Source organism: Orbicella faveolata, unplaced genomic scaffold, assembly GCF_042242905.1.
Source record: "Orbicella faveolata isolate gen_17 unplaced genomic scaffold, um_ofav_v1 contig_3, whole genome shotgun sequence".
NCBI classification, from domain to species: domain Eukaryota; kingdom Metazoa; phylum Cnidaria; class Anthozoa; order Scleractinia; family Merulinidae; genus Orbicella; species Orbicella faveolata.
The window spans coordinates 21,389,371-21,404,649 of record NW_028301558.1 but is presented as its reverse complement, the minus strand read 5'-3'; the positions used below and the strand labels follow the sequence as shown (position 1 = coordinate 21,404,649).

The window sequence follows — 15,279 nt, the reverse complement described above, 5'->3', positions numbered from 1 at the left end:
AAAATTCAATTCTCTTTATTTTAGTTGATGGTGGTTACTCTCCATTCACAAACTGGTCAGACTGCACTGAGACTTGTGGTGGAGGAGAACAGATTAGAACTCGTACCTGCACCAATCCTGAACCAAAACTCGGAGGGAAGGACTGCTCGAGCTTTGGGTTAGATTATGAAAAAAGAAAATGTAACACACAAAAATGCCCAGGTATAGTACTGTGGTTGTTGAGCTTTGACTAAAAAGGATGTATGTTGTAATTCCATAAGATATCTTTGGTGTTCCCAATGACACATGCTCCTAAAAGCAATTTTTTCTTAATGTTTCTTTCTGTTTTTTTTTTTTTTTTGCTTTTTTCCCCCTCTTTTGTAGTGGATGGTGGATTTACACCATATTCTAACTACTCAGTGTGTAGCAAGACTTGTGGTACAGGAGTTCAAACACGCACTCGATCATGCTCTAATCCATTACCACTCTTTGGAGGCAGGAATTGTTCTGGATCTTATGTGGAGTCACGAAAGTGCAACACACAGCCCTGCCCAGGTGAGTACTTGACTGTATTAGAGTGAGAAATAATCTAAAGCTAAATAATCAATAATTACAATAGAAAACTAAAAAAAAATTTCATAGATTTTTCAAGAGTGTGCCATATATATTGTGTGGTTAAATTTTAACCTCTGCTTTGATTTTTTTTTTTTTTTAAACCAATTTTTTCTTCACTTTTTGAGGGGTTCTTAAAACAGTAGTATACACACCACCCACCCCTCTCCCGCAGTCCCTACTGTTACCGCACCCCCACCAGGATCCCGTATCTCATAATACTCCTATACCTATTTCAACAAGAAGATTTTGTACTCCAGTAGATTTGAACACACACATCTCTGACTTTGTAGTCTGCCTTTGTAGTCTGCCATTATAGTCCCCAATAATTGCTGGTGTAATGAGCTTTTGGTCCTGGACTACCCATCCCCTTTGACAAAAATCAAACTGGTTTGGAAAAAAATTGAGGTAAAGGTAAAAATTGAACCATAACATACATGCATACACTGTACATGTAAGTATCCTCAAGCTTAAGAGCCACTTACCAAGTCCATTGATAATCATGTCGAAGACCGCATCATCTTCAGCATTTTACTAAATGTTAGTACATGTATTTACATACTTAGGATTATTAAATAATGTAACTTAGGTACATGTATAATTAAGTCTGCATATGAGCCAAGTGGCCCAGCAGCTCAGAGCTTATCTCAGTTTCTGTAGCATGAAGTGAATAGAAGTATTTCTACTCCTCCTTGAATGGGATGCTAGTCCATTACAGGGTTTTCACCAGCACTAAGTTCAACTTAAAAATTCATTCATTCATTACTGTACTAATTTGGATGCTGACTGCATTACCTGATGTTTTCTAGTTGATGGAGGATTTGCTGAATGGGGTAACTATTCCACCTGTTCTGTTACTTGTGGTGGAGGAAATGAGGTGCGCATGAGAACTTGCACTAATCCAGTGCCGCAAAATGGAGGCAATCCTTGTTATGGTCCAACGACTGAATCCAGGGAATGTAACACACAACTTTGTCCAGGTAAGTTAGACATTCTGACAAAAGTGGAATACTGTGAATTACAGGGTAATTTTTGTTACAGTAAAATATGTTATGTACATTCATGTAGCTTTTAAGTGGACACAAGTCAGGTACTTTTCTTGTGGGAAGGCACAAGGATGATTGGTTAGGATGATTGATCTGTGATGTAAGAAATTTGGCAGTACATGTTTTATAATTCTGGCTCACTGAAACTACCTAACATTTTTTTTTATATGTCAGTTGATGGAGGCTACACTCAATGGACTCCATATTCGCAGTGTAGTGCCACATGTGGTGGAGGTATGCAGCAGAGAACAAGAACTTGCACTGCCCCTGCTCCATCAAATGGCGGCAAAGACTGCAGCATTTATGGACCAGGCTCTCAGTCACAGAAATGTGGCACCATACCATGCCCAAGTAAGTGTTAACTTGCATTCATTTATTATTAGTTACAGTCAAATAGATTGCACACCTTGCAAAGTCTGGATGCTCTAATGTATTAACCAATCAAATTTAAAAATTTCCCATAAACATGTACATATATGTGTTGTACATAGTTCTTCTCCTGGTAAATTTTAGAAGTATTCTAGTAGGTAACTTTTAAAGGACAGTACATGGAGGTACTATAGTTTCTGAAATATACCTTTCATAGATCCTTTTCATAAATGGCTGCCAATTCTAAATTCATGTTAGATCTGTATTATTTAATACAATATATTATATGTTCATATTTATCATTAAATTTATTATTTATTCATTTTAAAGTTATTTTTTATTATTTTAAATATTAGATATTCTTTGTAGAAGAATATTTTGGACTTAATGTCAAGATTAGAAATTTCTAGTCCCTGGTGAAAAACCAGGTGAAAATTGTTATGTTACAAATTAAGCGCTGCTACATAGGAACCTGTGGTGGAGTATTCTACTCTAACTGTACATTCAATTGGTTCAGAATCTAGTATATTTTAATTTAGTATTAAACCATCAAGATTTGTTTTATAAGGGAAATGTACCTTGTAACACACAGCATTACATTTATTACTATATTATTTATTATATATTACTTCATGGGATAAAGCACAGCATTTCCCTTGTTAGATGTTAGTCTAACTGTAGTTGATGTGTTGTTTTAGTAAATGGTGGATACACTGAGTGGTCTCCATGGACAGCCTGTAGTGTCACTTGTGGTGGTGGAACAGTAAAGAGAACAAGAAACTGCACAAACCCCTTGCCCCAGTATGGTGGCAAAGACTGCTCACTGGATGGACCAGAAATTATCACCCAGGCTTGTAACCCACAATCGTGTCCAGGTAAGATAACAGTAATAGAGTCTGAGTAAACAAACATCCCTTTTATTTCTGTCTCAAATTGTACCAATCACAGCTCTTGAAACCTAACCTGATCAGCAGTGGGGCATCATGCTTTGTAGGTGAAGTGTAACCAGTGGACCTCATCACCTGAGGGACAGACCATTAGTTTTTTGAGACAGTATTGGGCAATTTCCAAAAAAAATCCTGCACAACAAAAACTGCAGAAAAAAAATTGTGCAAGGGGAGCCATGGACAAATAACGAGCAAGTGCCTTCTACCGTCTTATTCAGGTCCTGTGTTTGACTTAAAAAAAGAAAAGAAAAGAAAGAAAACAAACAAAAAAATAATAATACTATAGTGGTCAGTACCTACTGTAATTGAGATTAAACTAATGTTGTGATATACATCACAAGTGACCACATCGTGAGACAAGCAAATATAATTTAAAAACACACTTAATGCAGCAGTACTTAAAAACTGTAAGGTGTAAATTAAAGTACAACTTGGAATTAATACTGTTCTTATAGTACATGTACATCTATTTTCATTGAATAGGCTTATGTTTGTTGTTTTAGTTAATGGTGGCTACTCTCCCTGGAGTGACTGGACACAGTGCACAGTCACTTGTGGTGGTGGAGAGTCTTTGAGGTCACGTCAGTGTACAAATCCCGCACCAGAGTTTGGTGGAAAGGACTGTTCATCTCTGGGATCATCCTCTGAGACAGTGAAATGCAAGAGTGATCCATGCCCTGGTTAGTGTTTACAAAGCCAGCATCAAAAGTACAGTCAACCCCCAATAACTCGCACTTTTGCTAGCGCAAACCTGGCGGTAACTCGGACCTAAGTAGATTAATTTTTTTCCCTGGAAAACTTGATAACTCAAACTTGCTGCTAACTCGAAGCAATTTTCGTTTCCCTTCAGGTTATTTTCTAATGTATAATTAAATTACCCATGTTAGCTCAAACCATGATTGTCTATTTTTCCATTTTTACCCATCGGAGACTGTAGTCTGACAGTCAAAGCGCAAAATTTTTTTAACTTTTTATAGCCAGTGAACATTTTTGTAATTTTTTTTATTAGCCCATTCTTGTCCAATTTTATGTTAATTGTTTAATAATTCTCATTCCAATTTAGTGAATGGTGGTTACTCTCCTTGGCAAGAGTGGTCACCATGTAGTGTAACTTGCGGCAGTGGAGAGCAAAACAGGATGAGGATATGCAACAACCCTACACCCAGTAATGGAGGAGGTGACTGTATGGCTATTGGCCTCGGTCAACCTACAGAATTTAAAGCCTGCTACCTTGAAGTGTGCCCTGGACGTACGTTTATTCTCTTTGTTCTTTATATAGTAAAAAACATGCTGCCAAGCTGGTGGATGTTGAATGTGTAGATGTATGTACTACGTAGGTGATGTTTGTTCAGTTCTAGAAAATATTATTGGATTTGGTAGCCACCCCATGCGACAGGGTTCGTACAGGTCATGGAAAGCCTGGAAAGTCATGGAATTTGTTATTTCAATTTCCAGGCCTGGAAAGTCTTGAAATTCAAGTGTGGGTCATGAAAAGTCTTGGAAAAGCAATATGCTTTCTGAGGACAAAAAGGCAAAAAAGACAAAAATCGAAGAAAATAACAGATGAGTCTGAAACAGGCTTTAATTACAGTACAGATAGACACAAGCAGGCATTTCATCCATTATAATGCTGGAAAATCTGTTAAATAAGTGATTGTTTTGATACTACTGAGAGAAGAGTTACTTAACTTTGGTCATGGAAAACTCCAAAAAGTCATGGAAAAGGTCATGGAAAGTCATAGAATTTTGATTAAGAGTACGTATCCTGCAGCAAGGTCATTGGAAATTATGCATTGTACTGAGAGTGAAGGAGGTTTTAAAACCAAAATCTTGAAGAAAAGAATGAATGCACTCTGTTCTTCAGAATGTCTAGAGAGGTGGCGGGAAGGAATTCTTTGGGTTGGGGCAATTTAACACCTTTTGAGAGGGTTTCGATATTCTCTACAGCCATTGGCAGACAGGAGAACTAGGCAGTCGAAGATATCTCAGTGCACGCTTCGTATAAGTATTGATACAAACTAAGTCAGGTGAACAGGATATTAATAAATAAACAGACATCTTGGAATGCAGACTAAAACAAATTTTCCTTTCTGATTTTTTTTCAGCTCCAGAAACTGGTTGGTCTGAGTGTTCCAAAACATGTGGCGGCGGTGAAAAGTTCAAAATGGTCAACATTGGTGGACAGATGACAAAGAAAGTCATAGCTTGTAACAATTACCCATGTCCAGGTACATGTATGGTTTAAGTTTGGTCTTAGTTAAAACTACTGTACGTTGTATTGTATACCTTCAGGACCAGTGTTTGCAGTGATACGTCTCTTTCATTTTAATACACGAGTATACAAAGAGAATTGTGAGTATGTGGCCAATGACACAATGTTAGTGTTCTGAGTAATACTCGACTACTGAATTTGATTCCTGAAATAACTTATGGCTCAGATAGGCATGAAATCTCTAAAAGCCAATTAATTAATTTGTTAAAAAAATCTATTGCAAATTCTCAACGTTGTTGCTTCCATACAGTTTTTTATTCTTTTCCAAGCTACAATCACGGACAAAAGTCTTAGAACAAGTAGGCACTTTTGGCTTTTTTGCACACACACCAGACGCGAATACAACTTTACCTACACAGCCTCTCCCCGACCCCGCATACAATGTTGAAAGCTAGTACCTGCAATTTCTTCCGAGTTTCAATATTATATTAGGTAGAGAAGGGGAAACAGCAAAGCATTTTTTAAAAGGTTTTTTGTTTGTTTGTTTGTTTGTTTTGTTTTTGTTTTTTGTTTTTTTGTTTTTTGTTTTCAAACTTCAGGTGTGAAACACAGACAATTCATTGCATTACATCTGTTCCCCAAGGACGTTTGTCCACGATTGTAGAAACATTGTTTTTGTCTACCGTAGAATAATAAAGCAAAATGATAGCGCGCTCCCTGTTACACTATTAACACGTGTTCTTTCAGCAAAGGACAATATCCCTTTATTGTACTTCAGTTTTCTGTCGATAAGCATTGAATTTTTCATTCTTCGTAGTTGATGGCGGGTTTTCTCCCTGGTCCAACTGGACTGAATGTTCACAATCTTGTGGAGGAGGAGTTTCATCAAGAACACGAGTTTGTATAAACCCCATGCCAATGTACGGAGGCAAAACATGCCCTGGAAAACCTGTGGAAACTAAAGAATGTAACGTAGAGCCTTGCCCTCCACCGAAAAGTAAGTACACTAATGTAATCCTTCAGGCTACTGTGCTACACATGTATTCTTTGAATAATTCACTTACCGATGATCCGCTGGAACCGCAAGATTTAAAATTGTTCCTAATCCAGATTTTGCAATCTTTTAGATAAACCAATCCAAATTAATTCTGTAGGAAGCTAAATTGTGCTTTAGATATGAAACCATTAGGATTATAATAACCATGTCAGTTAAGCCTGCATTTTACACGTAAATGTTACAGTGTATAGAAGTTGCGCTCTGTGCGCAATGCTTACCTTACGACATTCAGTTAGTTACTAGAATGAAAGAAGTTGACCTTGGTGTTATCCTTTTCTAGATATTTTGAGCATGAAAATCTGACTACTTAGCCAAAATAGACTGGCTTCAAAGAATTTGGTTGCAATGCGTTTCACTTAACTTGTGAAACATTTCCACTGCAGAAGAAGATTTCACTAATGTCAGTGCTGGAAAGTATTGACTTATTTTTCTCCAAACTTTGCAGTTCCCATTCGTTCATGCCGTGAATTTCTTGAACGCTGCCACAGTAAAACTGATGGTCTTTACACCATCTACTTACAAAAGCCGAACTCAGCAGAGACAGGCAACGTCTTCTGCGACATGACACACGACAATGGAGGGTGGACCTTAATGATAACTAGTGCTACCAATCAGGGCTGGACCAAGGACAATGTCAAAAGCAGGTATGTACATCCTGTGGCACTGTTCTGTCCTACTAGGCTGTCTTTAGTTTACATTTATTTTCTTTCGCTCACTTACGATGTGTATCGAAACAGATTTTGGTTATTTCATCACCATCATCTTTCGTTTTTCTCCTCGTGGAGAATAAGCCCATTCATCTGTCTCCTCCAAGCAACTCGTTATTTTGCCACACCTCCGCCTCCCTTGGCTCCAGATCTTGAATCCGAGATGTTCTCTCTCCTTGTCGACCGTTTTTCTCCACGTCTCTCGTTTGCCTTCGGGTATCCATGTTAGTGATATCTTAGGATTTTGGTCTATTAACCTGTTACTTTTTTTGGCGATGACACGTGGACAGATCTAAATCAGCTGATCTCTTGGAAGTACTTACTTATACATACGTACAAACTGAATTTGCTTGTATACCCCCTTACCTGTGTCGGACCTCTTTATACACCTTTAGTTTCATCCCTTACCTTACCAACTTCTCTGTCCTTTAATTGAAGGAATGCAGCAGAGCCTTCTGTAACCAAGGATTACTCGGCACTAAATGAGGGAGACACAATCAAGTCCATTGCTGTTAGTCCTTATTTCCTGTATCGGCTGGAAGCACGAGAGAGGGGAACCAATGGTGGAATTTTTGTTGCACCTCAAAATTACAGGTAAATGATCTTATTTTGTCGTATAAAGCCTATAATCTTATGAAAGGCTATTTTATAAAATATTGTATTATTTTAGTACTTGTCTTTCTTTTTAGCACTGATGCTCTTTGTTATTTTGTTCTTCAAGAAAAAAATAAAGTTGAGCCGCACTGAACATTTTTACAGACATAGCCTGTCTATGCATTTTATGTTTTTTTATTTTGCGCGGGTACATATGTAACTTCACGCCCGTTAACGGACATACGGACATCTACAGACTTCAACAGATGTCACCACAAAAGGCAACACAGTAAGCGAACACAGTTTCTCTTACGAACTCTTGTTTGGTTTTGAATTTGCTTAGCCTCACATCTTCAAATTGCGGACAAACGGGAGTGCAGTTGTTGAAAAAGTTTGGCACGTGGCCTGAAGACCAAACGGGCATCGGCAAACGTATGCCGTACCTGGCTGTGGATGATGAGAAATCTCTATTGACGACATCCGATTGTCAAGACCAAGCCAGGTATGGTACGATTGTGTCTAAAACTGCTGACAATCAACCTGCTAAGTGGATCGCTGGTGATGCGGAGAACCCAGGAATGATTTGGTACTGGATCAAAGAGTCTTCCACAATGCTGCAAGGTTGGTAAACATACACTGAGCAAAACGTTGCATACCTGCAAGCGGTTAGAGCGCTCAAAGTAAATGTGATTGTAAATTCATGTGTATCTATATGCTCAAGAACATTGTGTAAACTGATTGACACAATCATCCCAATAAAATTCTCTGTCAGAACGAATGGCATGGAAAGTTATGAGATCCTACGTTTAGCAATTCCTTGAAACAAATGGCGGCCGTGTTTGCAAGTTACAAGTGTTGTCTTTGATTTTTATAGGTCAAATTTCGTGTGTTCGTAGCTTTTCTTAAGAAAAAAGAAAGAAAAACAATGTGTAAATCCACATATGTAACGTGGCTTACATTTCTTGGATTTCTTTGTACAGCTCCAGCAGAAGGAAAACCAGATCCAATGTGTCCCTTCCCAGGTATGACATACATGTAATAAGCGATGTTACAGTTAATTGTGTAAGGTTGATAAAAAAAAAGCATCTGGACCACACTACGCAATCTGTTGATCACAGACAATCCTGGTGCCTAGATCTTGTGATGAGCATTACTGGTCAGAATTGTAAAACGTGAATAAAACGCATGCCGTATGCTTACACTATTTCTATTGCTTCACGCGGGACGTCTGCCTGCAGACTAGGATGCACAAAGTTAAGGTTTCTTGGCAAGTGCCAATGTCGTGGAGTTCAACACCAAATCATCATACCAGAAGCGTGTCAGCGTGTCTGTCATCATACCAGACCACACTGTAGGCTGATGAGTGATGTAACAATAACACGAGATTCTATATAAGTTGCTGCCTGATATGTTTTAATATCCCTTTGCAGTTCCCGGTGGCTATGATGAATGGACCCAATGGTCTTCTTGTCCAGTGACTTGTGGGGGTGGTACTCAAGTGAGAACCAGGAATTGCACCAACCCTGTACCACTCAATGGAGGTTCTGATTGCTCCTCAATAGGGGGGAACATGGAAACGAGGAATTGTAACCCTGAAGCTTGCCCGGGGGTCAAAGGTAACGTATGGAATAGAATTCCAAATTTAATTGCAGCAGACGAAAACCTTTTCATACGGACACCTCCATGATATGGACAATTACAGCTGTATATAACAAACAATTTACTTGGTGCCAGCGAAAACCGAATTCATGTAATCTTTGTCCCGTACCTGTAATACAGAAACCGCTATGCTGCGGACAGCTCACTTTGTCCTTAAGAAACCAGTTTTTAAGAGATCTCTCTTCCATAACACGAACACCTCTTGGAAAATTAACCTCGTTGCAGACAATTTAGGAACAATTTACGGAAAATTAGTCTCGTCCCATGGAAAGCAGAATTCATGTATCTATCATACAGACACTCAGTGCTGCCCGTTTGATGCAGGTATTGGAGGTTAGACTGTACCTGCCTGTATCCTGGTGAACTGTAGACTGGCTGTTCCACTGAAACAACTTAGTAAACTATATTTTGTTAGTAGAAATCTGCGAGACCGTAATTCCTTATCATGTTACTTTGTTTCAGTTGATGGCGCCTACACTCCCTGGACTCAGTGGTCAGAGTGCACAGCAACTTGTGGTGGGGGAACACAAATGCGCAATCGATCCTGCACTAACCCTCCTCCTCAGAACGAAGGAAAGACATGTCTGGATCAGGGACTGGGTCCACAACTAGAAACTCAAAACTGCAATATGGAACCCTGCCCAAGTAAGTTGTTCAGATACATCAGAAGATTATCATGGTTTTATTGTGAAAAATGGTTTTATTGTTTCTACCGGAATTTTGGCTTCTTTTGGGGTACACTGTTTTTGCTGCTTCTTTAGTCCTTTCATGTCTTGTCTTTGATGTTATGACGTATTTTGCTTGATTTAAGCTTTACGATTAAGTGCCCTGAGTAACCTTTTGCGAAAACGTTTATATAGTCTAAACCAATTTTATGAGCTGCAGCTGTAACAAGCCGGTCTTGGTTGGTTTTGCTTACTTATGAGCTAACCAAGCTTTCCAGTTTCAATTACCCTAGATTAAGTTTCTTATTTGTTTTGCGTTGACTTTTGGTGTGGACCAACAGTTTCTTGTGTGACTAATTTTTTGTATGAAATTTTGTGGTAGGTGTTTGTGTCCCAGCATGTCAGAATGGCGGTACGTGTGTAAATGCACAGTGCCAGTGTAGTCAAGGGCTCTATGAAGGAAACTATTGTCAAACACGTAAGTTTACAAGATTCTGCCGTTGAACCGCGTCTCCAGTTGCTAATGCTACTTGTGCACAGCTGTCCATGAGTATATAAAAGGTCTTTTTGCAACAAACCTTTTGGACAATATATTGCTTTCAGTGTATGAACGTGCGTGTTTAAGAACAACGACTCATCGTAATCATTTGTGCGATAATGATTAACCACACTAAATGAGCTCAGTCACGGTATTTTGAGTTATTTTCGCTACCTACAAAATTACTGCCAAATTGAAGGAAACCTGAAAATAGATAGAATAAGATAGAAAAACACCAAAGAGATAATAATAAACCATAAATGAATAAGGATGGTTAAGGATGGAGAAGATTAGCACAGATTGCAAACGAAAAGATGCGAAAACCGTCCTGTAGCTCTTTCAATTTCGACTGAAGGTTTGGCTCCGTGAGTGAAAGACTTGACGCTACAAGTAGCAGAAATCAGATGAGATAAAACGAGTGGCGGCCTTGAATTTTTTCCTTCTCTACTGCTATATTAACTTTCTTTCGCCACAGTCTGTGACCCTTTAGAAGTTCAGTGCATATTGTTCCTGTGCGCATTCATTCCTAATATTACATTGTACATATTTTTCTTTCGTCTACAGCAATTTGTAAAGTTCCTTGTCAAAATGGTGGAACGTGCACTAAACCTAATCAGTGTAAATGCCCTAATGGATATAAGACCACAACCTGCGGCGTTCGTGAGTATCTGAGCATTTTCATACTTTCTTTCTTTGTTTTATAGTATGTTTTAAGTACTAACCTAGCACTCTATTTGCTCATTTAATGATACATACTTTCTATCCAATGACTTGTTTTCTGTTTTTCCTTGCAGCTGTTTGTCAGCGTGTCTGTCAAAATGGTGGAACGTGCATTGCCCCCAACACGTGCCAGTGCCAGCCGGGTTACTCTGGCCAGTGGTGTCAAACCTGTATGTACCGGTCAAGCACGTTTTATTGTAGAAGACAATTTAGTGTATGAAGCATACATTCTTATCAACCATACGATATGTCGCCAAGCGAGTAAAATACACTGAATTTTGGACAAAAATACCATATGTATTTACTACCTTCCTCGACTTCTTTTTAGCTTGTAATTGTGCTACAAAAATTGAAGATATTTTTTTTTAATGGCAGCTACCTGCAAACCAGACTGCCTCAATGGAGGAACTTGTGTCAACAATAAATGTGTCTGTGCAGCTGGATATAAAGGGACCAACTGCAACATAGGTGAGGGTCATTTTTTTTTTTTTTTTAATTGATTGCTTAATTGTAACTAAGGAAAGACTAATCAGTCCCTGCGCTGTCTGGTTTATAGAATTTGTAGACTCGAATATCTGGCATCTTTTACTGGGACTGAAACTGAACACGCATTCGGAGATGTGTTTGTTGTTGTTGTTGTTGTTGTTGTTGTTGTTGTTGTTGTTGTTGTTACAGGGTACATGTGTGTATGTAATTGAACCTGTTGGCTCTAACTCTCAAGGGAAATGCGCTGAATTATTCGAGGTAGCGGGATAGTAAATGACTGAAAAAGAATATCCACGGGAAAATGATCTGATTTGGGTGTGTGGAGGGGGGGGGGGGGGGGAGGGGGAGGGGTTAGTTCGAAATATACGAGTTCGGGATAGAGAAGTTCAACAGTAGCTCAGGCTCAATTTCCACGTTTAGACTTCATTCAAGTCACATTGGTTTCACTCCTATATCTTTCACTCAATAGTTTCTCCATGTGATATTGGCAAACCAGAGGGTCCTTGTCAACTCGACATACAGCAAGTTGTGAGCAAGGCGTCTGTGAATGAACAAAGCACACCTTGTATTAGCTTCTTACAAGAGGTCTTGAATCACTGTAGCTACAGAAATATGTCCCACTTGTATTCAGGAAAGAACTGCGAGCAAATGTGTGGTAAGTTACTTTATCTCACACCAGGCTATCCTGTTAAGTAAAAGGAGAGGTACGCTTGTCAAAGTAAGGCTTGGCCTGAGAAGCAGGTGTGCAAGTGATTATAGGGAGCAAGTTGGAAGGGTGCGTGAAATCGAGAACACACGCGCGGTCTTGTCTCTTCGCCACGCGTGTTGCACCGCTCCAACTCGCGCCTTGTTAGCGAGCAAGGCCTTTTCCTTACCGAGTTAAGTCTATCAGCTCTAGTAAAGTATATTTTTGTGAGGCGAGTTACCAAAGAAGGCCGAGTTACAATGAAAAAGTCACGTAGGGTCACAGTTTCATTTAGAGTCACGCAATTTAATTTCAAGCAATGAAATATTTTCTTTAGCTGCTTCGCAGTAAAGTTATTTACATAGGGTTTATTGATTCAGACAAAGACTTGGCTATCCTGGCACAAATGGCTTGCTTGCATCTGAAATAAAAGCTTACATTTACAGCCCCATTGAACCCTCCCATTCAGACCCTCTTAACGGAGGCTCTCTCATCTCCGAATCTATGGGCTTTTAAAGAGGTGGGACTCAAGGATTATCTCTAATCTAGAAGCACCCATGACTTTTTTTTCTGTTTTCTTTGTATGCCCTTCAGACGCAGCTTTGTGCCAGAGAGTATGGAACACAGAGCAGTGTCTTAACGCAGAAGTGAGATACTATTTTGATTCCACCGCCAAACAGTGCAAATCTTTCAAATTTGCAAATTGCCTCGGGAATGAAAACATCTTCCCAACAGAGGCGGAATGTCAAGCCAGATGTACAGGTTTGTACTCTTACAGTTGTCTCTGTTTCAAAGCGAGTCCTCGTGGAAACCTTTCAGATGAAAATGAGTTTGATTTACGTGAAAATGTACCTCTACGCGGAACATATTTTCATATGAATGGTTTAGGACGAAGACTCATTTTGACACAGAGGCAAAAGCCAACTCGGAAATGACCTATTTGCCACACTCTTACCAATTACTTTTGTCAGTCAGATGGCCTGGATTCTTGCGTGATATACCCTCAAGGGAGACTTAGATCTTCCACTTAGAGATACAACAAGGATTTCTGCATCACCGAGACTCGTCTCTTTCGTGATTTGTATTGGACGTGTAACAAGAGACATCTGTTTTGTTACAGTGATTTTGAAGTTGGTGTTGTAAAGCCAAAACCAACGTACTCAGCTGATCTCAAACCGTAGTAAAACCAGAAGCAAGACCAAAGAAATTGCCTGATTACTTTCGACACTCGACTGAAAACCGCTCTCAACTATGAGAAAAGCTAAATGTACAAATCAACGATTGAGCTTGTAGAGTTATGTTAGCTAGATCGAGTTCAGGGTACGTTTTATTGAAGGACGATTTCAAACAAATGTTCAGTCGATGGACGCTCGTTTTGAAAATCCATAAAAATGAGTCGCCTGGCGACTTTATAAAGTTTGTTTCAAGGCTGAAATTTGCTCTAAATTTACTCTGACTTTATTTCCTTAGGGCCAAAACCAACAGTAGTTACTCCAACAGGCCCAGGGCCTAAAGGTTAGTACAGTACATGCACTGTGTTCTTGTGATATATTTCATATATTTCATATTTTTGAGTTATTGCATGGTAATTGGAAAATCACCCCTTACCTAATAGCCTCAAAGTTCAGTTGGTAGAACGTTTGCGATGATAGTAGGTTTTAATCTTTTTGAATCTTTCCTTGTCTATCTTAGTTTCCTGGGCACTGTGTACGTCCAGGAAGATCGCGTTCACTTGAGAGGCAAATATTGAAAGACTGTTCATTTTTTTCTCATTTCTCCTTCTTTTTCCTTGTAGAGCCTCCTGTTCCTGCCAGTTATTATTGGTACTTCCTGGCCTTGCAAAAGAATCAAGTCTACGGAATTCCTCCCTTGCTTATCAACGGACAAGCGAGTCTTCTTAACATGGGCTTCCGAATTGTCAACAAAACGTGGCTTTCCACAACAATTTCAGCCCAAGACTGTCTCCTTAATCCGGACAATTGCTTGAAAGGCTTCACTATTGGTATCAAAATTCGTTTAGACTTGTCTATCAAGTATTGCAATCAGCCAAGATACATCATAGACACTGGTCCCAGCGTCAAATCTCAAGGTGTGTCACTTTACGTCATTAAAGGAATGCTTGTTGCCCGCGTCACGTCTTCAAAGGGAACCTGGCAGGTTTGTTCATGGATTTGATATGCATGACCTTAAAGGAGCTACATCACGGTTCGCGCGTCTTGAAAACTTAAGCCTAAATTTTTCAAGTTCGTCATTTGTAATCCGTGTCAATCTTCTCCATCCCTAACCATCCTTGTTCTTGTATGGTTTATTATTGTCTCTTTGGTGTTTTTCTATCTTGGTATACAATCATTTTCAGCTTTCTTTCAATTTAAAGGTGATGTTGTACGTGACCAAAATAATTCCAAATACCTTGACTGAGCACCTTTAAGGTTGGCTGCAATGGTTCTTCAAAGGAGCCATTGTTAAAGTAACAATAATAAGGCCTACTTATTATCCCATAGCTCGCTAACTTATCTAAATTATTTAAACATTTCAGGTGCAAACCCCAGCTGCGTTTGACTTCTGGTGCTACATTTTAATAACCTGGCATCCAAAAACGGGACTTCAGTTTTACGGTAACAGCAATCTAAAAGCCAGCCTGACGGCAGCTCAAGCTAACCCAGCTCCTGTACCTGTGTACAGTGGAAAACCAAACTTTGCTGTTGGGCGTGGTCTAAAACAAGAGTCCAAGCAAATGTGTGGCCTGGTCTATATGTCATCTATAGCTGTGTTTAAACAGTACCTTACCCAGGAATGGGTTAACAAGGTCTTTGGATTCTTCTGGAAGAACAGTAAGTGGATTTGTTTTCCTAACAGATGTAGTTGATCCCTGTTTCAGTCGGCATTCGTCTACATTAGAAAAAAATGTAAATGTAATTTCTATTTACGCGCGACGCACAGAAGGGCTCCGATGAACTCGTTTATGAAGTGTTAGCGTATTGTGTTCGAATTAGAATTCGGATC

At 39.3% G+C, this 15,279-nt stretch overlaps 1 protein-coding gene across 1 annotated transcript in view; it reads left to right on the top strand.

Moving 5' to 3' along the window:
• The window catches only part of LOC110054891 (uncharacterized), a 67,047-nt gene that overhangs the window by 10,149 nt on the left and 41,619 nt on the right, over nucleotides 1-15,279 (top strand). Inside the window, exons 9-32 of the mRNA XM_089298807.1 lie at nucleotides 25-201; nucleotides 364-534; nucleotides 1,401-1,571; nucleotides 1,812-1,988; nucleotides 2,705-2,881; nucleotides 3,457-3,633; nucleotides 4,017-4,202; nucleotides 5,059-5,181; nucleotides 5,983-6,162; nucleotides 6,668-6,866; nucleotides 7,368-7,523; nucleotides 7,867-8,144; nucleotides 8,504-8,545; nucleotides 8,954-9,139; nucleotides 9,645-9,827; nucleotides 10,230-10,325; nucleotides 10,950-11,045; nucleotides 11,180-11,275; nucleotides 11,481-11,573; nucleotides 12,061-12,246; nucleotides 12,871-13,038; nucleotides 13,747-13,791; nucleotides 14,072-14,433; nucleotides 14,813-15,107. Of these exons, the coding sequence (XP_089154933.1) occupies nucleotides 25-201; nucleotides 364-534; nucleotides 1,401-1,571; nucleotides 1,812-1,988; nucleotides 2,705-2,881; nucleotides 3,457-3,633; nucleotides 4,017-4,202; nucleotides 5,059-5,181; nucleotides 5,983-6,162; nucleotides 6,668-6,866; nucleotides 7,368-7,523; nucleotides 7,867-8,144; nucleotides 8,504-8,545; nucleotides 8,954-9,139; nucleotides 9,645-9,827; nucleotides 10,230-10,325; nucleotides 10,950-11,045; nucleotides 11,180-11,275; nucleotides 11,481-11,573; nucleotides 12,061-12,246; nucleotides 12,871-13,038; nucleotides 13,747-13,791; nucleotides 14,072-14,433; nucleotides 14,813-15,107 (4,020 nt within the window). The remainder of the gene's footprint in view (nucleotides 1-24; nucleotides 202-363; nucleotides 535-1,400; nucleotides 1,572-1,811; nucleotides 1,989-2,704; nucleotides 2,882-3,456; nucleotides 3,634-4,016; nucleotides 4,203-5,058; nucleotides 5,182-5,982; nucleotides 6,163-6,667; nucleotides 6,867-7,367; nucleotides 7,524-7,866; nucleotides 8,145-8,503; nucleotides 8,546-8,953; nucleotides 9,140-9,644; nucleotides 9,828-10,229; nucleotides 10,326-10,949; nucleotides 11,046-11,179; nucleotides 11,276-11,480; nucleotides 11,574-12,060; nucleotides 12,247-12,870; nucleotides 13,039-13,746; nucleotides 13,792-14,071; nucleotides 14,434-14,812; nucleotides 15,108-15,279) is intronic.